Raw genomic sequence first — 22,622 nt, forward strand, 5'->3', positions numbered from 1 at the left:
ATGCTCTCATATCATTCGACAGTATTTCAACTGAAAGGCATCGAGCTGAAGTACGGAGGGCAGTAAATGATGAGCGACTGACAACAATTGCACATAAGTAAGTCAGAGGTCTTACAGTCAGCCCTCTGTATCTACTGATTTTTTATCCATGGATTCAAGCCTCTACGATTTGAAAATATTTTGAAAATATATAAATTTCCCAAAGTAAGCCTTCATTTTGCCATTTTATATAAGGGACACCATTTTACCATGCCACTGTATTTAATGGGACCTGAGCAGCCACCAATTTTGATATCCATGGGGGGAGGGTCCTGGAACCAAACCTCACTGGATACCAAGGGCCCACTATAATAAAGACTTTAAAACTGTATCACACATCTATCATTGGGTGTCTTTTTTTTAATGATTGGGGTTTACAGCCTGACAGTAAAATGTTGCACTGGTATAGCAAACTGAAGTATTTAAACTGACATTCAGAAAATCCATGGTCAAAATTCTAGCCAGTGTTGAAGCTCAGGGAGTGACTTTGGGCAGTCAGTTTCAACATGTCCTATCTGTCAGAAACAAAAGGAATAGGTGGGGAGAACCATATATAGGAGTTTGAGTTTCTTGGAGAAACAGTGGGAGGATGCTTGGCACTTAAGGGCTGTGTGTTTCTCTTCAGTATGTCTGGGCCAAACAGCTCTTCTGAATGGTCTATCGAAGGACGAAGGCTGGTTCCTCTGATGCCACGGCTGGTTCCTCAGACGGCTTTTACAGTTACGGCAAATGCAGTTGCTAATGCAGCTCTCCAGCACAACGCCTCCCTCCCTTCCCCTGCTGAAACGGGAAGCAAGGAAGGTGAGGGTATGTTGGCCATTCTCTCGTTCAGTCTTTGGGAGTGGGAGGATGATGGTTGTTATGTGTGAGAGAAACACTGCTTAAACCTTAAACGAGGCGTGGAAATCATGAAACATTCCGGATATCATAGAATCATGGAAGGAATTGTGTAAGGGCCATGTCTTTCAACCCACTGTTATGCAGGAATACATAACTAAAGCACTCCTGAAAGATTCTAATTTAACTTCTTGTTTAAATTTTCTGGTTGAGATTCGAATCAAGGCTTCTACCTTAAGCCCTCCCGGGGGTGGCGAACCTATTAGAATGGTCCACCCTCGAAGGCTGATGGAACCCAAAAGGTTCCAAGAAGCCCTAGAGGGGTATATGGCTGGAACTGACAGTGACTCTGTTGATGCCCTGACTAACATCTGGGATATAGATCTCTCCAGGGCTATACACAGTATCGCTCCCAAGCGTCCTTTCCGGCCTGCTTCCAAAAAACAACCCTCGTATACAGAAGACCTCAGGGAAAGGAAGCGGGCTGTGCAACGACTAGAGCGCAACTGGTGAAGACACTAGCACTTAGCAGACAAGGCACTCCTAGAGTCTCATTTGAAGGCCTACGGAGTGGCAATAGGTGCAGCAAAGCATTCGTTCTATGCTGCACGTATTGTATCCGCGGAGTCGCGTCCAGCAGAGCTGTTCAGGGTAGTGAGGGAGCTAACACATCTGCCCCCCTCCCTGAACCCTATTTTAGAACCATCTAAAGCCTGTTGTGACAAATTTAACAACTTCTTTGCGGCTAAAATCTCTTGGATAAGAGCTGATCTCAACGCCAGTATTTCTTCAGAATCTATTAGAGAGGTGTCCAGCGCTTCCATGGCCCCTGTTATACTGGATCACTTTGAGTTTGTTAGTACCGAGGAAGTGGACAAGATCCTTCGATGTGTTAGGAGGACGACATGCTCTCTCGATCCCTGTCCCTCATGGCTGGCGGTTCAGGGGGGGATGCGGTGCTAACTATGTTGCACCGCATAATTAATACATCTCTAATAGAGGGACAATTTCCATCTAAATTAAAATTAGCAGTTGTTAAACCCCTGCTAAAAAAACCCTCCTTAGACCCCCTGACTTATAATAACTACCGGCCTACATCGCTGCTGCCATTTTTGGGGAAGGTGATCGAGAGAGCGGTCACCTTCCAGCTTCAATCAATCTTGGATGAAACGGATTTTCTGGACCCATTTCAAACCGGCTTCCGGGCGGGCTATGGAGTTGAGACTGCCATGGTCGCCTTAGTTGATGATCTCCGTCTGGGCATGGACAGGGGAAGCGTGTCCCTGTTAGTGCTTTTGGACATCTCAGCGGCTTTCGATACCATTGACCATGGTATCCTTCTGGAACGCCTGAGGGAGTTAGGTGTCGGGGGGCACTGCGCTCCAGTGGTTCCATTCCTACCTCTCGGGTAGATTCCAGATGGTGCAGCTGGGGGACGTTTGCTCCGATAAGAGGGTGCTTATATCTGGCGTCCCTCAAGGAGCCATTCTGTCCCCCATGCTATTCAACATTTACATGAAACCGCTGGGAGAGATCATCCGGAGACACGGGGCGCAGTGTTATCAGTACGCTGATGACACCCAAATATGCTTCTCTGTGTCCCCGACTGATGCAGTAACTAGGAATGGCATCTCTCCTCTAAATGCCTGCCTGGAGTCAGTAATGGCTTGGATGAGGGAAAACAAACTCAGTGTGAATCCAGAGAAAACGGAAGTGGTGATAGGCCCCTGGTTCAGGTGGTGAGATTTGCCACCGGTCCTGAACGGATCACGCTCCCTTGAAGGACTCGGCCCGCTGTGGGAGTTCTTCTGGACTCGTCGCTCCAGCTGTCATCTCAGGTTGGATCGAGGTCAGGAGCGCTTGTTATACAGCTCGGCTGACACGCCAGCTGCGTCCCTGCCTGGACCAGAAGGACCTGAAACTGTAGTACATGCTCTGGTAACTCCGATTGGATTTCTGCAATGCGCTCTACATGGGGCAACTCTTTTACCAAACCCGGAAGCTACAGTTAGTGCAGAAATGGCAGCGAGATTGGTCGCTGGTTGTTCCAGGTCTGACCATATAACACTTGAAAGATCTTAATTGGCTGCCTATCGCTTCCGGGCTCAATACAAGGTGTTGGTAATGACCTATAAGCCCTAAATGGCTTGGCCAGGATACTTGGAGGACCACCTCTTCCCATAAAATCTGCCCCGCACACTCAGGTCAACAGGGATGAAAGTGTTGGAGTCCCACCGACACGCTATGGGAGGACCTCACAGAGTGCATTCCTATTGTGGCCCCCAGATCTTGGATAGTCTCCCCGATAGCTCCGCTCCACCACACTTTGGCTCTTTTTAAAAAGAACCTGAAGACGTTTTCTTTTCCAAGCCTTCCCACTGTGAAAAATCATTTTTTCCTTTACATCTCTTCATTGATGACCCAGGAAGTATATAGACTTCCCCTTCTATCTGGCCCTTTGTTGCTAGTATCATTGTGTTGTTTTTAATGCTGTTTTTAATTGACTTTATTGGAATATTTTTATATATAATTGTTTGCCGCTTCGATCAAAATTTTGGAAAAGCGGGTTACAAATAAACTTATTATTATTATTATTATTATTATTATTATTATTATTATTATTATTATAGATCTCCACAGAGGATCAGTTCACCCTTCAAGTCTGCCTCTTCCACTGTCAAATAACTCTTAACAATAAATCAAAGTCAATGAATTCTTCCTGTTGTTTAGGTGGAATATCTTTTCTTGTCATTTGAATCCATTGATTTTCTGTGTGTGGAGCAACAGAAAATAAACTCCTCCATCTTCTGCATGACATTTTCATGTTTTTAAGTATGGCTATCATATAAGTTCTCTCTTCTCCAAGCTAAACCTACCCAGCTCTCTAAGCTATTCCTTATAGGGCTTATTTTACTTTGCTGTGAACATGTTCTCACTTATCAATATCCTTCTTTTTTTTTGGGCTCCAGGTTCCAGCATGCCTCAACATTGGTTGTGCTGGTGTGACTTGTACTCTAGCAACATCTGGAGGGCACATAATGTCATTCCCTCCCTTGACAAGAATACTGTACCAAATCTGCACATTATGCCACTGTTTGAAAATGCCAGCCCAGAGTGCTGAATTTTACTCTTTTGATTAAGACAATATCTTCATACCACCCAGACTCTTAAACCTGGCAGAATCATGGTCAAAGCTGACATCTAGTTTGTATTGAGTCTTGACCAAGTGCTCTTTGGTAGTCACCCTCAACATTGCAAACCGTGCCAGACAACTAGATGCAGGAGCAGCCATTTTATTTTCCCACAGTACTTTCTGTGGGGGGAGTAGAATGATAAATCCTAGATACTCGATCTTATTGAAGAGGTGGGATAATAATAATAATAATAATAATAATAATAATAATAATAATAAATTACTTACTTACTTACTTACTTGCTTAAAAATGGGTAGACAACATTATAGGCCTCAGCAGTGCTTCTTTGGAAGCAAACCCAATCTCAGTGCTTCTTTGGTAGCAAACCAAATCTCCATCACAATTCAAAATTTCCAGAGAAAATGAGGTTTGGCACAATTATCTGACACAATTATGAATAACAGCTTGAAGTAAGTGTGTTTGTGTAATCCATGTTAGAACTAATCCAGGTTGTCATAGGATCATCCTAGATGCCATTCTCATCTTAATGTGTTTGACTCTGGTGTTGAATGACTGCAAAGCACCATCTTCACACATGTTGGCTTTAAAAGCAGAATGTTTAAAGAGTAGACCCATGGCTTTTAAATTGTCTCAGGACTGTGAATTCTATACAACAAGGTTTAATAATGTGTGCCTCTCCAGATGTTGGGCTGCAACTCCCTATCAGTCATAACCAGCAAAGCTATTGAAGAAGGATGATGGAACTGTTCCCAAATGACAACTGGATAACCACAGGTTTTCCTATCTAGTTCATGTAACAGGCTCTGCCTTCTCTTTCTCTGCAGTGGTGGTTTGCTATTCCTACACAAGTACCACCTCAACCCCAACATCCACCCCAGTCCCAAGCGGCAGTGTCGCCACAGTGAAGTCCCCCAGGCCTGCCAGTCCAGCTTCCAATGTTGTAGTCCTGCCAAGTGGAAGTGCCGTTTATGTCAAAAGTAAGTGAACTATTGGGGAAAAATGGAAACTTGGAGATTAGGCTTTGAAAGGCTTGAACAGAGCACTTAGTGGAGTTGAGTGCTTGGAACAGCAAACACCACATCTTTTTGAAAGGCAGTAGTGTTTTTTTCCTTCTCAGGGGGGTTATTTCATTCTCCGTGTTGTTTCTGCCTGCAGACTGAGGTCCAAAACACACTGCAGAAATAATCCACTTTGAGATCGCTTTAACTGCCCTGGCTCAGTGCTAGGGAATTCTGGGAACTGTAGTTTTGTGAGATATTTAGCCTTCTCTGTGAGAGAGCCCTGGTGCCACAATAAACTACAGTTCCCAGGATTGAGTGGGGGGGGTGTAATTTACAGAGTTTGGGAGAGCAAGTGTGATATAGTGGTTTAGGTGTTGGACAAGAAGTCTGGAACCACAGTTGGAACTCCTTGACTTTGGGCAAGTCTCACTCTCTTGGCCACAGAGGAAGGTAATGGCAAACCTTGTTTGAACAAATCTTGCCAAGAAATCCCTGTGATAGGTTTAGTGTGGTCATTAGTAATAAAATAACTTGGAAGCACACAACTAGCATTTGGGCAACTCTGTGACTTTCTCAAGTGTGATAAAGCTGGGTGGTACACAAAGCTACAAAACTTAGTTGTGTCTATGAATGTTTCATTGCAGGTGTGAGCTGCTCAGACGATGATGAGAAGCCCCGAAAGAGGCGCCGCACCAACTCCTCAAGCTCCTCCCCTGTCCTCCTGAAAGAGGTCCCGAAGGCTGTCACGCCCGTCACCAAGACCATCACGGTGCCTGTCAGTGGTAGCCCCAAGATGAGCAGCATCATGCAGAGTATTGCCAATTCCTTGCCGCCCCACATGTCCCCTGTGAAGATCACCTTTACCAAGCCATCTACACAGACCACCAACACAACAACCCAGAAGGTTGGGTCATGGTGGGGTTGTATTTCTCTCTCTCTCTTTCTCCCTGAAGAATTCATTATGTGTATGTACAGTAAAGGTGGGCCCTCTTCCTTTCTGTAAACTATTAAGTAAAAACCAGGGGATGAGAATAGTTTTGGGGAGATTGTGGCAGGGGCTTATGGGAGTTGGAGTCCAGCACTGTTTGGAAGACCACAGGTTTTCCACTGTCTGAGAATTTATTTATATCCAGTCTTTCTTTCAATTTGGAATCCAAGTTGACTCACAACACTGATTAAAACAAAATGCAGCTGAAGAAACCATGGGCCGGTCATGTATCTACAGACCTGACACTGCTTCTTAGCCAGTCATATGGGGCTAGCTAATGCAGAAGCAGTTGAGAATGAGGGCAGTGCTCCATGGATCAGCTATGTCTTCATTCTGTTTGGGTGAACAGTTGTGGTGCATTCTGGAGCCGGTCTCTGGAAGCAGTGACAAGGGGAAGGGGAGTGAGCACTGTAGCAAGCCCTCAGATGTGACAAACAAAGGTTTTTATTGTTCATTTTTTCAGGTGATCATTGTTACCACCTCTCCCAGTTCAACGTTTGTCCCCAACATCCTCTCCAAGTCTCACAATTATGCCGCTGTCACCAAACTTGTCCCAACATCTGTCATTGCCTCAACCACCCAGAAGCAACCAGTGGTTATAACAGCGTCTCAGTCCTCTCTGGTTAGCAGCAGTACCAGTACCACCACCAGCGCCACTACTGGGACCTGTTCCACTCCTTCCTCCATTCCCAGCACAGTGGCTGTGACCACTGTGGTATCTTCAACACCATCAGTGGTTATGTCAACAGTAGCACAGGGTGAGTTGTTGGCTGTTGTTAAGAGGAGCTTCACTCAGTGTTGTGTTTGGAATATGTTTGGAATGCAAAAAATCCTAGTTTCAGTCTCTCTGGTGTCAGAAATTAAAGTCCAGCCATGAGAATTGGGTAAGAACATATGATCATATCCAAGGCCTTCCATAGATGGGCATGGAGAACATGTGACAGCCCAGTCCAGTGTTGAAGGATGATGGAAGATGAAATCCAGCAATACTTGAAATACATTCTCCTTCCCTACTTTGACAAGAGATACTGGATTTGAATGCTGCCGTTTGCACTGTACCAATTTCTCGGCACCACTCCCTACTCTAGCCCAGACAGTATGTTGCTATTATTGTCTTTAATTATATCTCACCTTTTCCCCCAAGATTGGGACTGAAGGTGGCTTACAAATTAAATTGATTACAATATAATTGAAAATAAACAAAAGTCAACTTTAAGATAGAAATTAAAATTAGTTGGATTAGTAGAATTAATTTAATAACCATATTAAAATAATGTAAATCGTAGACTTTAGAAAAAGATGCAAAACACTAATTTTTAAAACAATTCAGCAACCTTTTATAGCTCCCCCCCTTTTTTTTAAACCTTCAGCTCTAAAAGTCTCAAAAAAAGTATTTCCTTACCAATGAAAGAAGAGCAAGGATGAAGTCATTCTTGCTTTACTGGGGAGGGCATTCCAAAGTCTAGGGGCAGCCATCAAGAAAGCCCTCTTGTGTCCCCACCAGTTGTACCTGTAAAGATGATGGGATAGAAAGAAGGGCCTCCCCTGCAAATTTCAGGTTCTGGGCAGGTTCATAGTAGGAAATACAATCTGTCAAAAACACATGAACCCATACAAGGTACCATAAGCTTGGTTTGGTTTATTGTGGCCCAAAACACATGCATATTAGAAGTCTGTATCTGGGATTTCCTAATAACCTAGTCTTGTAAGTTCAAACCAAGGCTTTTTCAGCAGAGCTGAAGCTTCTGGATAACCCAGCTCCCACACAGTGGATGGTGTTGACAGGAGTTGTAGATAGGAGGCGCGTAAAGTTCCCTTCTCTGAAGAAGGACATTTTATGCAAGAATACCAACAAGCCACAGGTGTTGCCAACGTACTGGAGACTTACTGGTTGTCCAGTAGTTAACAGGAGTCTAGAGGGAAAATATAATGGGCAGCAGCATGTATGATGAGTTTGGAAAAAGTGTTGTGGCCACCATTGAAGGCAGACTGCTTTGGGGACAACACTTAGCCTCCTCCTGCCTTCTCTCTTTCAGGTGTCTGTACGTCAGCTATCAAAGTTGCATCTTCCAGGCTGCCTTCACCCAAGAGCCTGGTGGCAACGCCAACCCAGATACTAGCACAGTTTCCCAAGCAGCAGCAGCAGCAGCAGCAACCATCCCCCAAACCACAGCTACAGCAGCAGGCACAGCAACAACAGCAGCAGCTAACCCAGGCCTTGCCCATCACACAGCAGCAACCCCCAACTCCTCATCAACAACAGCAGCCCCCAACCCCACAACAGTCTCCCCTCCCGCCAGGCATTAAACCTACCATCCAGATCAAACAGGAATCAGGTACTGCTAAATGGATGGTGCTGGCCAGGAGCAAAGTCTGAACTCAGTCACAGAGGCAGTGCAGGCAGGAGTGACACTCGGTGAAATAGATTGGAGGTAGATTTTGGATGGATTGGCAGCATAGTTTCTTGATGAAATGTGTCCATTAGGAGTGTTGCTGTAAGAAGCTGTGGTCATGGTGCCTAGCTTAAATGGACTGACAAAAATATTATCCCTCATCTTTTCTTCCATGTGCTTGCCCACAGTAGTTAGCCATGACAGCAAAAAGGAACCTCCAGGTTCCAAGGTAGTGTACCTCTGAATGCCAGGTGATAGAGGGGATCTGTTTTCTTTCCCTCAGAACTCATGATAGGATTTCAAGGCTTGCATCCAGAAAGGAGATATTGCATGTTCACAGTTGCATACATTTTGGGACATGGGTGTTGACATAATTCCTGGCAGTGATAAGTCTCTTGAGCATTATGTTTTTCATGGGAGGAAGTTGGTGAGATTGGTTGATAGGGAAGAGCATTTTATGATCCTTTTGTGTCTTAATGGATAGATGTGGGCTTAGAGGAGGATTTATCTTACTTCTTAAAACATGGACCTCCTTTTGGAACTTTCTTTCCTAGGTGTGAAAATAATCACTCAGCAAGTTCAGCCCAGCAAAATCCTGCCCAAACCAGTCACTGCAACCTTGCCCAGCAGTAGCAATTCCCCTATCATGGTGGTGAGCAGTAATGGGACCATCATGACAACCAAACTGGTCACAGCCCCTGCTGGTAAGTACATTTTATCTGCGTCTGGGAGAGGAGGGAGTGTTTAATCCCACAAAACAAGTTTTCATGCTGTACAGCAGAGGTAATGAAATACACAGGAGTTCCCTTTTGATTTGTTTGAATTCCTCTCCAGCTATTTTAAGCAGTAACCCAATGGTAAATTGGAAGAAGTGGGTCTGCTCATCCCCTAACTGCTGGCCAGATTCTTCAGTTAACATGATGGAAAGGAGGTTCACATCTAGCCTCCCTGATATTCTTAGTTTCTACATGAAGAGATTTTTGTTGTTACCTGCCAGTTACCACCTTGGAGATTTGTGACTACTGGCTACTGAAACTGAGCTTGCCCAAATCTGTGCTTTGTGTTTGCACTGCTTCCCTTGCACACACACTGGATGAAGTGCTGCATACCTCCACAAATGTTTCAGTTATTTGTTCCACTGATGTCTGTTGTCCTCCTTTCCCCCCTCCATCAGGGACTCAGGCGACTTACACTCGTCCAGCAGTAAGCCCGTCCATAGGGACACGCATGACAGGCACTCCAGGTGCCACCTATGTGAAAACTACTAGTGGCAGCATCATCACGGTTGTCCCCAAATCTCTGGCCACACTGGGGGGCAAAATCATCAGCAGTAACATTGTTTCTGGTAGGTAGACATGTTTCTGATTTTTATCTCAAAAATAAAATGGCTTAAATGGTGAAGCTATGAACTGGAATGTCCCTGGTTCAAATGTGAGGAAAGCCTTGTTTTGTATCTCAAAAGCCATAGTTGTAATAAGAGGCAGTTGAATGAATGAAGCCACAGCTTGGTTCTAGTTTGCACTACTATACCCATTCAGTTACTGCAGGGATGTGAGTTAATGCAGTTCTTCATATGCTGGACCACATATCCCAATAGTCATAGGCAGTGGAGCCCCAACAGTGATGAATTCTGGAGGTTGCAATCCAACAACATGTGGAAGGCCACAGAGTAAAACCTCCTTTTCAGTTTGTTGACAATTTGAGAAAGGAATATAGATAGATAGATAGATAGATAGATAGATAGATAGAGCGAGCCTGCTATGGGAGGACTACAAGAGCACTGGAGAAAGGTAGCTGGCTTAAATGGTGAAGCTATGAACTGGAATGTGTCTGGTTCAAATGTGAGGAAAGCCTTTTTTGTCTTCGTGCCATCTTCCCATTTGCAGCAAGATGGGTGATCACGCTTGCCTACTTTGCAAGGTTGTCATAAATGGATGGGTAAACAAAGTGACCCTTATACTCCATGTAGTCTAAGGCTGCTTTTGTGGCCCCAGCCTCTTTGGACTCGCATAGACATTCTTTTTCTAGCAAAAAACACTTTTTCTTTGACAGTCTAGCCTCTTTTTTTTCTAGCTTCTTTGGGCTCTTAGACACATTTTCATTCTTCACTTGGAAGTTTCCAGCAGCACCCTGTTTTAAGGGCCCTGCTTTGTTGTTTAAAATACATTTTTTTAAAACTAGGAGTGGACTCTTGCCCTATTCAGGGAGCCCCTCCCACCCTCATGTTTTTCCTTTTTGGTAGTCTGTGTGGTCCCAATACAGTCTTGGGGCAGAAGATTTGTCTTGGCATGCACAGAAATTTACCCACCCCAGTGCAGAGAAAACAGAGAAGGAGCTTATAAGCCTGAGGTTTCTGGTTGCTTGTGCCAGCAACAGCAAACCATTAAGTGACATTAAATCCAGATTTGCCTGTTGTAGGTGTTTTAGTGGTCACAGTTAGAAAAAAAAGAGAGAAGAGCCCTGTTTTGCCCATTGATAGAGCAGCTGCAGTTTCTTTGACAGTGAGAGCACTTCTGACAACTACACTGGATCTCCCATTTCCTGGTGTAGTTGTGCCTAAAAGCTGGAATTTATAGGGATCACTTCCCCTGACTTCCCCCAGTTCTACAGCAGAATTTTACTTGCTTGGCAAGCCAAAGGTCAGGGATGATTTGGAGCCATAACCGATGCAAATGAAAAAAATGAAATCGGCATAGATACCATCTGGCCTTCTGGATCTTTACATTATTTTGAGAGACTTGTTAACTCACAGCTTTTAAAAACAAGAAGTTTTGTGGCTGTATATTGTACTGTCTCTCCATGGCATTTTTAAGCATGAGATCAGACCGTAGAAATCTCTGGTAGCCAGCAGATGGCTTCATGTATGGCCCCTCTCTCTGTTTTGCTTCTGGCTATAACAAACTCTTACAACACTAATGCAGCAAGAATCAACGACAACCCATGTCCACTTAGCCATTTGGATCTGTGATGTGCGGTGGTAATGGTTTGAAAGTATTGATCATATGTGGATATATTGTGAGGTTGCAATGGGAGTAGCAGACTTGTAGTGGTAGGGACAACCGTGAATGTCCTTTCAGTGGTGCAGTGTTAACCTGTGCAGAAAAGGAATGTGAAACCATTCTTTTTACAGTTGAAGGGGAATGAATGCTGATCTATAAATAGTGCTGTATTTTTTAAAATGACAAAAATCCCCTTGCCCCACAAGCCGGCAGCTTGCCAAGCAAGTTCTATTGTTAGTAGACCAAGCTGTTTTATTTTCTTTTTCTTTTTAAAAGGTAACTCCTTGATGAAGACCTATTTTCAACAAAAAGGTACTGTATTCAAAACTCGCAATGCTCTCAAAACCCTTTTGTATGACTTCTCCTGCAAGTGTTGAAGAATCTACCCACCCACTCACCCCCATACAGTTATGTTTTTGCTGGTATTTCTCTCTGATGGCTAATTTGTCCCAGGTCACCCAGGACCATATGGCCTCTGACCTGAATCTCAGCCTGGCTGGAGAGGAAGGGGCCAGCTTGTGTTGTTGAAAGTTGATCCATCAGTCTCCCCTTTTCCTGGTTGCAGTTTAACTTGTTCAAATCTGTGCCTAGGGACCTAACAATCTTCCCTGAACCTAAGGCCTTTGCACTCTGCTGCAGTGCCCTTTAAATGCAAGGCACTAGTAATCTTCAAGAAATTGTCATCCTAGTGCAAAGGAGTACTTGTGAAACTTGGCTCGCTCTGTCTTGACAAAGAGGGGATGTGATTCTGGGTTCCTGTTTGCACATCACTTCTTGAATGCAGGGGGGGGGGTTTTTGGGGGTTTTTTGTGTTTTGGGGGGGGGTTGTCCTTAAATTGTGCTGGGTGGGTGGCATATACTGTATATAATAGGATGGCAAGATGGGATCCATAGCTGGAGTGCATCCTTGCCTTCTGATCACATCTCCTTTCCTTTTCTTCCCTCCCTTGTCCCTAAACAAGGAACTACCACCAAAATCACAACGATCCCCGTGACATCCAAGCCCAATGTGATAGTTGTGCAAAAGACAACAGGGAAAGGCACCACCATTCAAGGACTTCCTGGCAAAAATGTGGTCACGACGCTACTAAATGCAGGGGTGAGTGAGGATTAAATGGTGATGGTTTGTGGGCCTCACTTGGGTGAGAGGCATGACACTGGCTAGTGGTTGGCTGAAATATTTGAGCAGAAGGTTGGGCAGCACAGTTGACACAGGGGTGTTATAGCAGCCACATGAGGGCTGAGTTTTCTGCTGAGCATGCAGGAATTCCCTGGTTCACTCCTAGTCTTCTGTACTTGTTGATGTTCAGGTAGAAAGTTACAAGGATGGCCTCTTCCTCGCATGGCCCTAGAGAGTAGGGTTGCCTTATGTCCTCCTTTTCCCCCAACAGGTTCTCTTTTTCAGAGCTAAAACTTCTTTCCAGATGGATTTTTTTAAAGGTTTGCTCTTGCTTTGGCTGCTGCCCATAGTTGCTGCCTCCTCATCACTGCCTCACCAGCTCCATCATGAGATCCACTTAGGGATGCCATAACCCGGCGGCCCCCGTGACAATCACGCTTTTGGGGGGCCCGTCACAGTCCGGTTTGGGGGCCCCCCACGCCTTGTTCCCGGTTCGGGGTCCGCTCCTCCTGCGGCCATAGCCGCTGCCGCTAATGCGGCTGGCTGCTGCGCCAACCCACCTCCTCCTCTTCGTGGTGGGCTGGGCAGCGCCAACCCACCTCCTCCTCCGGCTCCGCCTTCCTCCTCCTCCTGGGTGGCAGAAGCGCCGCCGCCACCGCATCAGGGCTTGCCCACCGGTGCGCGTGCACGGGGCTCCAAAACAGGAGCTCATCCCTTGCTTTGGCCAGCCAGCCATTGGCCAGCTGGTCAAAGAGGACGGGCTCCTTGGCGCGCGCCACCCAGGCCTCAGCAGAGGTTAGTGGCAGCGCGCGCGCCTGCCCCGCTTCCCTTTTTTTGTTGATGGAGGACGAAGAGAGGAGGAGGAGGAGGAAGGAGCTGTAGGAAGGGTGCCTTGAAGGGGCCAGGGCAGAGGAGGAGGAGGAGGAGGAAGGAGCTGGAGGAAGGGTGCCTTAAAGGGGCCAGGGCAGAATTGGGGCAGAGGAGGAGGAGAGCTGAGTCAGTGGCCATTAGGTCTGCCTTGGTTTTGGGGTTTTTTTTAATTATTTTTAAAAATATAAAATACTTATTTTATTTTATTTTATTAATTTTTATTATTGCTTTTTATTTTTTTTATTTCTTTAATTTTTATTATTGCTTGTTTTATTTTATTTCATTAATTTTTATTATTGCTTGTTTTATTTTATTACATTAATTTTTATTATTGCTTGTTTTATTTTATTACATTAATTTTTATTATGAAATATATACACCCCTGCCTTGTTATTTATTTTTTTCGCCATTATTTTTTATTATTAAATATATGGAAGTGCATTTTCTGTGTACAGTGGTACCTCGGGATACGAAATACCCAGGTTACGAAATTTTCGGGATACGAAAAAATCCCATAGGGAATTATTGTTCCGGGTTACGAATGTTTTTTCGGGTTACGAAAAAACTTTTGGTGCTTTTTTCGGCTTTTTCGCACGGAATCGCGGCTTTTCCCCATTAGCGCCTATGGCAATTCGGCTTACGAAGGCTTTTCGGGTTATGAAAGCGGCCGCGGAACGAATTACTTTCGTAACCCGAGGCACCACTGTATTTGTGGCACTTTGAATGCTAACAAGTCTGCCTTTCTTGGACAATTATAGTGATGATGATGATGATGATGATGATGGTGATGGTGATATCAAGAAGCCTCTGAGGCACGGCCAATGTAACTTGCTGTGATTTTTACAAACTCATGCGCAGTGAAGAAAAACCACAGTCCCTTGCCCAAGTACACACTTCTAAGAAGTACAATTGAACCCGAGGGCAAATACATTTCTGCCATCTGTCTAGGAATAATGCCAAAATGTCCTCCATTTTGATCATGCTTAAAAAACATGCATTTATATTAACATTTTTTAAAAGCCCTCAATTTTTTTTGCACGTCCTCCATTTTTATAAAAATGTGTCCGACATTTGAAAATGTTGCCCTACATTTGTCCTACATTTGTCCCGGTTTGGAGCTCCTGACTTATGGCAACCCTAGATCCACTAGGAGAAGGGATGGAGACTAGCCTGGAGGAGTGCTCAGAGAAAGAGAGAAATAGCAGCTCATGGGAGGGGTGTGGGGTGGGATGAGGAGAAGGGCAGAGACCCAGAGGGTGAAGGCAAGCTAGCTAAGCAAGGCAGCTGAGGGAGGCTCTGGCCATGTGTGAGCAATGAGACAAAATAGCTTGATGAACTACGATGAACTAAGTGAGGCAGTTGTCATAAGAAGCAGGGAAGGGTGAAGGCAAAATTCTTCTTATTTAAATGCAGCAAAGGTTAGGAATATTTTTAGGAGCAGTTATCACTTCTTATATGGTAGGGGTATTTAGAGTGAGAGTTATCATAGTGATTAGTGGTTTGAAGTAGTCAGTCAATGTGTGCTCTTTTTGGCTTGGTAAACTATAGTAACCCTGCTGGAGAGTTGGTTGGAGCAGACACTGGCTAGAATCCAAATGGACAGGATCGTTTAACTTGGGGTAACTGGGACATCTTCCTGTGTTTCTAAGAGAAGCCATTTAAAATACATCAGTGGCGAATGGTCTTTGGCACAAATTGTTCCCTGTGGAACATGGTATGCTGAGCCTGAAATTCAGGGGGACTCAGGCTTTCTTGTGGGTTCTCTGGAGAAAACTGCTAAATGACTCTCAAGCAGCATGCCTTGCCACACAGCAGTTCCTTCTCTGTATGTACTTTCATACCAGCTCATCTGGCAGTGTGTTGGGTAGCTGCCTTCTACCAGGTCAGACTGGCAGCAGCTGTGCAGTATCTCCCATCATTTTCTTCCTGATCTCTGGACATACCAGAGATTGAACATGGGACTTCATAGAATAGCAGCAAGTCAAATCTAGTCAAAAGACAGTCTTGAGGAACAGTTCACAAATTAGTAGCCCAAAATCATTTGTAATAGTCCACAAAGCCCTTTCATCTACTAAGGAATCAGTGACATTTCTGGTGTGATGTTTTGAAACCATGTATTTTTAATCTGTGCTATAAGTATTAACACTTTTTAAAATGTTTTGGTTGGTCACTACTTGTTGCAGTATGCTTGTTGGTGAGAAGTACACACTTTTATAGAGAGACATTAGAAGAGTGTCTGTAGAGCAGTTGCTTTTAAATAGCTCAAAAAAGTGAGCCAAGCAACATCATGTACATATTCAATTTTAGTTTTAACTAACCTTTAGTTGGAGCTTCTTTTTGTCTGTGGATTCATTTAAAACTTTGTCCTCAGGGAGAAAAAACTCTCCAAGCAGTGCCTGCTGGAGCAAAACCAGCCATCATCACTGCCAGCAGACCCATTACCAAGATGATCGTCACACAGCCCAAAGGGATAGGATCTGCTGTCCAGCCAGCCACCAAAATAATCCCCACCAAAATTGTTTATGGACAGCAAGGAAAAACACAGGTATAAAAATAAAGGAATCTGATACAATATTAAAGGGGGATGATTCTTATACACAGGGTAGCTAAGAAAGGGAAGATGAAAGCTGAAGGATCAAAATTGCCCACTGGTTATTTGCTGAGGTGGAATGGGGACACTGATGTTGCTTACCTTGCTGTTTTGTGCCTTCAAGATATTTCTGACCTATTGTCACCCTAAAGAGAGTTTTCTTGGCAAGATTTGTTCAGAAGGGGGTTGTCCTTGCCTTCCTCTGTGGCTGAGAGAGTGTGACTTGCCCAAGATTGCCCAGTGGGTTTCCATGGCCAAGCAGAGATTTCTACCCTGGTCTCTAGAATTGTAGTCCAACACTCAAACCACTACACCATCCTGACTCTCCTGTGTTGCTAACTATCTTTTCACAATTAAAAACAGCAACAAAAACATTCATTTTCTTACTGGGTCAAATAGTTGACAGTAATTAATTCTTTTCTCTCACTCATTTCCCTTTTGTATCAGCCATTAGTGCCATTCATGTTCAGGGGGGTTATTGTTGTTGTTGTTAACAGCCCTTGAGTCTTCAAGACGCTTATTCTCTACCACTTCGCTCAGGTCCTGCGGGCTCAGGCTTGTGACCTCCGATTGAGTCTAACCATCTGACACATGGTCTTCCTCTCTATTGCCTTCCACCTTTCCTAGTATCATTGTCTTTTCTAATGAAATATGCCTTCTTAAGATGGGGCCATAGATGCAACATACAGTGGGCCCTTGGTATCCTCTAGGGTTTGGTTCCAGGACCTGCCATGGATACTAAACCCTGTGGATGCTCAAGTCCCATTAAATACAACAGCATAGTAAAAAGGTGTCCCTTCTGAAAATAGCAAAATCAAGGCTTCCTTTATGGAATTTATATCTTTTTGGAATATTTTCAAGTTGTGAATAGATGAATCTGTGGAAAAGAATCTGTGGATATGGAGGACTGACTGGTTTTTTTATTATTATTATTTTTTAGTTTCTACTATACTTGGTCAGAAAAATAAGTCCCCTTTTAGTCTCCACTATACTTGATGGGAAAAATAACTTCCCTTCACCATAATGACACCTCATACTACTTTGGGGAGTTGTTGCAGCAAAAGATTGAGAAAGTCTGGAAGCATCCCATTTAGAAACAAAGGTCTATATCTTGCTCCTTCCTTCCATGAATTCTATCCTAGGCTTAGCAGGAGGGCTTTGCTGGTTAAGATGAAAGGACCATCCAGTCTGGTTCTTCCCACCGCTTGCCTCTGGAAAGCCTAAAAGCAGGAAATGAGGGCAGCAGCTATTCTGTAGCTGGCAACTTGGAGGCATACTTCTTTTCCACCTGGAGGTTTATAAGCAGCTACCATGGCTTACTTCTTTATTAGTCACCTTTATTATCCCACATTTTCACTAAAGTCATCAGTGTGTGACTTGCTCAGTGGGTTTCCATGGCCAAGAGCAGATTCGTACCCTGGTTTCAGTCCAACCCTGAAACCATTATATCATGCTGGCTTTCTAGTCCAGCACACTAATTACTTAATTAGATTTTATAATGTAATAATCATAATGATGATGATGATTTATTTCTAGCCTGCCCAATCACAAAGAATCCGGGCGGGTTACAACAAGTAAAATACATCAAATTACAAATAGAGTAAAAAAAAAATCAAACCCTAGACCTACCCCCTCCCCCAATTCCCAGTACTAAAACACTCTTTCTTCAACTCTTGACAGCTTTGCTCCTGTATCTGTACGTGTGTCTTCCCCCATGACTAGGCCTCAGCCCTGGCTCACTCCCACTATCAGGTACCTCCGGTCCTGCTCTCGAGCGGCTGAACGTCTTTGGAAAAAGTCTAGGGAACCGGCCGATTTCATTCATTATAAATTCACCCTTTTATCTTTTTCACGCGCTCTGTCTATGGCAAAACAGAACTATTTTAAATCACTGATCTGCGCTAATGAGAGGCGTCCGCAGCGTTTGTTCTCCTGCTTCAATACACTACTCAAACCTTCCTCTCCCCCTGTCTTCTCATCTTTTTCCCCCACTGACTTCGCCAACTACTTCATCACAAAAGTCACTACTATTCGATCTGAAATAATTCCTCCCGACTTGCCCCCTACCACTAACCTCCTGGTACCTTCTACTGATAAACTCTCTGTGTTTCCCCCTGTTTCTCTGGATGAACTCTCTAAGCTGCTAAATTCTTCCAAACCTACTACCTGTTCTCTTGTTCCTATTCCCTCCCGTCTCCTAATCTCTATAGCCCCTTCTCTTCTGCCCTCACTCCTCTATATCTTTAATCTCTCTCTCTCTTTGGGTTCCTTCCCTTCTGACTTCAAACATGCTCTCGTTTCCCCAATTCTGAAGAAACCCTCTCTCGACCCCTCTTCTTTGTCTAGCTATCGTCCAATTTCTCTTCTTCCTTTTCTTTCTAAGGTCCTAGAACGGGTCGTTTATTCTCGCTGTATTAAGTTTCTTGAAGCCAACTCCATCCTAGACCCCTTCCAATCTGGCTTCCGCCCACGGCACTCTACAGAGACAGCCCTCACCAAGATCTCAAATGATCTCTTGCGGGCCAAGGCAAACGGCCTCTACTCTATTCTCATTCTTCTCGATTTGTCTGCAGCCTTTGACACTGTTGATCACTGTCTCCTGGTTGATTTACTTTCTGACCTTGGGTTCGCCGACTCTGCTCTCGACTGGTTTAAATCTTACTTGTCAGATAGATCTTTTGCAGTGGTCACGGGTGGTCAGACGTCTTCCTCTGTTCCCCTATCTGTTGGAGTTCCCCAGGGCTCTGTCTTGGGTCCCCTTCTGTTCTCTCTATACACACTGTCTCTAGGTAAACTCATCAGTTCTTTTGGTTTCTCCTATCATTTGTATGCCGACGACACTCAGCTGTATCTCTCCACCCTTGACCTTTCGACGGGGCTTGAACAGCAAGTTTCTTCTTGTCTGACTGCCATCTCTCAGTGGATGCGGCTTCGGCGCTTGAAGCTCAACATGTCTAAGACTGAGCTTCTTGTCTTTCCACCTAAACCCACCCTTCATTATTCCTTTTCTGTTTCTGTCGACGACACTTCTATTCAACCGGTTCATCAAGCCCGCAGTCTTGGCTTCATTTTTTACTCTCCTCTGTCATTTATTCCCCAGATCCAGGCCACCGCCAAGACCTGTAGATTCTTTCTCCACAACATTGCCAAGATCCGTCCATTCCTCTCAATCTCTACTGCCAAGACTCTAGTCCATGCTCTAGTGGTTTCGCGACTAGATTATTGTAACCTCCTTCTAACAGGGCTTCCTCTTTCACACCTCCATCCTTTAATATCTGTTCAGTATTCAGCTGCCCGTATTGTCACATCCGCTCGCCGCTTTGACCATGTTTCTCCTCTTTTATCCTCCCTTCATTGGCTCCCCTTCCCCTTTCGCATCCGGTACAAGCTTTTGTTACTGACTTTCAAAGCCCTCCATGGGTTGGCCCCTCCTTACTTATCTGACCTTCTTTCTCCTTACATTCCTACTCGCACCCTCCGCTCTGGTAGTCAGGGTCTCCTGTCACAATGTAGGACTACCACTGCCCCCTCCTGAATTCGTCCCTTCTCGCTTGCTGCCCCTTACTCCTGGAACCTTCTTCCCCCACATGCACACCTCATCACTTCTCTGCCCAGTTTCAAAACTGAATTAAAGACTATATTGTTTAGAGAAGCATTCCCAGAGGTGAGCCCCTCTCCAACCCAGGAAGCCTCCTTCTAATCATCCATCAAGAAGCCAAGCCCTTCCTCCAGTCCATCTGCCTTGGTCCAGGCCTCGGAGGTGGAAAAGATCTGCTGGACCTGATCCTATTCCCCACCACCACTCCCTTCTCCTTTTGTGTCGTGTCTTTTAGATTGTAAGCCTGAGGGCAGGGAACCGTCTGACTAAAAAAAAAAAAAAAAATTTATGTACAGCGCTGTGTAAACTTACAGCGCTTTATAAATAAAGGTTAATAATAATAATAATAATTAAACAGTAATAGTATAAAAACATTAAACAAAAAATAGGCAGAAAGATAGCCGGGGAAGAATAGACAGATGAGGGGACAAATATCTCTATATCTGGGGAGGTTAACTAAGTTGGAAAGGCCTGCCGGAAGAGATCCGTCTTGAGTGCTTTCTTAAAAGCTGTCAGAGTGGAAATATGACGGATCTCCGCTGGCAGGTCGTTCCATAGTTTTGGAGCAGTAATAGAAAAGGCCCTCTAGATTAGATTCTTTTTAGGATTTAAAGCAGACAAGTGGGATTTTGCTTTGCAATAAAAATATATAAAGCAAAACCAGTGCCTTCCACCCCCAGTACTTTGACAGGAACAATGTGTATAATCTAAAGGAGATCTGCTAAACTGACATATTTTCTTCCCCCCACCACCCTTTTTAGGTCCTTATCAAACCAAAACCAGTGACCTTCCAGGCAACGGTGGTAAGTGAGCAGACAAGACAGTTGGTCACAGAGACTTTGCAGCAGGCTTCGCGTGTGGTGGAGGCAGGGAATGCTTTGTTGCCGGAGGTGAAAGAAGAACCCCACACTTACACCGACAGCAGCTCTTCCTCGACAGAATCTTCACAAGGTTCCCAAGGTTCAATTGGTGTAGATTTTCCTTAGGGTTGGGGGTGGCACTTTCCAGAGATCTGTGGTTTTGGAGATTTGATACAGAATTGGACTGGCTATCTGGGAGAATGTTGAGATGGGCAAAGCCTGTCTCACTCACAGCTCTGGGCAAGCCCTAAATATCACCTCCCATTATATGTGTTTTGGTTACTTTACTGGATTACAACTACCGTATATACTCGACTGTAAGTTGACCTCATGTATAAGTCAAGGGCAGGTTTTGGGGGCAAAATTGAGTGTTTTAATATGACCCCTTGGATACATGTCTATACTTCAGTGTTCCTTTTCTAAAGCCTTAACCTGTCATTTCCACCAGGAGTTGATCTCAGGGATTACCAGCCCCTTAGCCTTACTGGTAATATTTTCTTAATATGTACATTGTGTTTTGATCATGAAATTATATGCACTTCAACATATATAGGATGTTGCTCATGCATGGGCTTCCATGACAACACAGGCTCCTTTCTGCTAGGATAGTGATGATATTTCTCATGAGCATCTGTGGCCTCTAACCTTCGGGTACTGATAAGAGCCAGAAAGTGACAGTGGGATAGGAGGATAACTAGGAAGGAAGAGCAGTGGTCGTATGCATGTAGCTTCCAGTTTGCTATATGACCATATTGTGGCTTGCCAACAAGACTAATATAGATTGACTAGAGATTTCCATCCTCCCCTGTGTTGCAGATTCCCAGCCTGTGGTTCATGTCATTGCATCCCGGAGCCAGGATTGGTCTGAACATGACATTGCTGTGGACTCCAGTCCTACTATAATCTATCAGGATGTCTCCAGTGAATCTCAGTCAGCCACTTCGACAATCAAAGCATTGTTGGAACTGCAGCAGACAACAGGTGGGCAGTTTCAGTCCTCCAAGTACCATGTTTTCTTTCTTATTTACTTTGTGTAAATGAACATGCATTTTCCCCTTTATATTTCAGAAATGGAAACTGTCCAAAAAAGCTTTGAATATGTTTGGGGCATTGAAAATCTGAACACTCTCAATTCTCCCTCCAGATTAGCTTCTCTTTCGGATTTGAAGAAGACAAATTGGATTTTGCTTTCTAACAAAACTCGCTTTTGTTATCCATGAAAGTGGAGAAGGGATGGGTGATCAACCTTCTCCAACCCAATACCTGCCCAGATGTGCAGGTGTACAGCCCCTACTGCTCCCAGCCAATATGCACACTGGCTGGAGGGATGGGATTTGTACTCCAACACATCGGAAGGGCATGTGCACCTAAATCCAGTTTAGATATTTCTACAACAACAACAACAACAACAATAATAATAATAATAGGTTTTATTTATATACCGCCCAATCACTGGGAATCCGAGCGGTTTACAATAGAGGGGATAATAGACAGTTCCCTGCCCACAGGCTTACAATCTAAAAGACATGACACAAAAGGAGAAGGGAATGGTGAGGGGGGGAGGGAATCAGGTCCAGCATTCTTCTCTCCCTCTGAGGCCTGGACCAAGGCAGATGGACCGGAGGGAGGGCTCTTCTTCTTCAGGCTAGCCCCTGATGGTACTGGGCCAGCCTACTCTCTCCCTCAGAGGCCGAAAGATGACAGTTAGGGAGGGAGGAGCCTCTTTCTTCAGGCTAGCCCCTGATGGTACTGGGCCAGCCTACTCTCTCCCCCAGAGGCCGAAAGATGACAGGGAGGGAGGAGTCTCCTTCTTCAGGCTAGCCCCTGATGGAACTGGGCCAGCCTTCTCTCTCCCTCAGAGGCTGAAAGATGACAGTTAGGGAGGGAGGAGCCTCTTTCTTCAGGCTAGCCCATGATGGTACTGGGCCAGCCTACTCTCTCCCTCAGAGGCCGAATAGAGATCTATTACATCAGTGGGAATGTGATAATTCATGACTTAAAGTGTATTCAGATGGACTACAATTCTCAGAATCTCCCACTCAGCACAGGCCATATTGACCTGGGAATCTAGGAGAGGTAAAGTTCAAAAAATAACTTTTCCAAGCTCTGATTTGCAACAAACTGGGACTGAACTTGGGTCCACGCCCCACTCTGCCTCTCACACTGAAACAA

The 22,622-nt window shown here is 44.7% G+C and overlaps 1 protein-coding gene across 11 annotated transcripts in view; it reads left to right on the forward strand.

Annotated features, from left to right (window-relative positions):
• The window catches only part of EMSY (EMSY transcriptional repressor, BRCA2 interacting), a 57,704-nt gene that overhangs the window by 21,324 nt on the left and 13,758 nt on the right, over positions 1-22,622 (forward strand). For 5 of the 11 annotated variants that reach the window (XR_006102834.1, XM_042457207.1, XM_042457211.1 and 2 more), the window contains 13 exons: positions 23-97; positions 665-846; positions 4,856-5,008; positions 5,677-5,936; positions 6,484-6,778; positions 8,057-8,356; positions 8,968-9,117; positions 9,588-9,758; positions 11,689-11,724; positions 12,375-12,511; positions 15,774-15,947; positions 20,352-20,550; positions 21,267-21,431. Coding sequence is in view for 10 of the 11 variants with exons in the window: in XM_042457207.1 (XP_042313141.1) it covers positions 23-97; positions 665-846; positions 4,856-5,008; positions 5,677-5,936; positions 6,484-6,778; positions 8,057-8,356; positions 8,968-9,117; positions 9,588-9,758; positions 11,689-11,724; positions 12,375-12,511; positions 15,774-15,947; positions 20,352-20,550; positions 21,267-21,431 (2,297 nt within the window). In the remaining variant the exon portion in view is untranslated. The remainder of the gene's footprint in view (positions 1-22; positions 98-664; positions 847-4,855; positions 5,009-5,676; positions 5,937-6,483; positions 6,779-8,056; positions 8,357-8,967; positions 9,118-9,587; positions 9,759-11,688; positions 11,725-12,374; positions 12,512-15,773; positions 15,948-20,351; positions 20,551-21,266; positions 21,432-22,622) is intronic. The other 6 variants (XM_042457209.1, XM_042457215.1, XM_042457214.1 and 3 more) reach the window with 4 other exon arrangements.

The sequence above is a fragment of the Sceloporus undulatus genome, chromosome 3, assembly GCF_019175285.1.
Source record: "Sceloporus undulatus isolate JIND9_A2432 ecotype Alabama chromosome 3, SceUnd_v1.1, whole genome shotgun sequence".
Taxonomy (NCBI): domain Eukaryota; kingdom Metazoa; phylum Chordata; class Lepidosauria; order Squamata; family Phrynosomatidae; genus Sceloporus; species Sceloporus undulatus.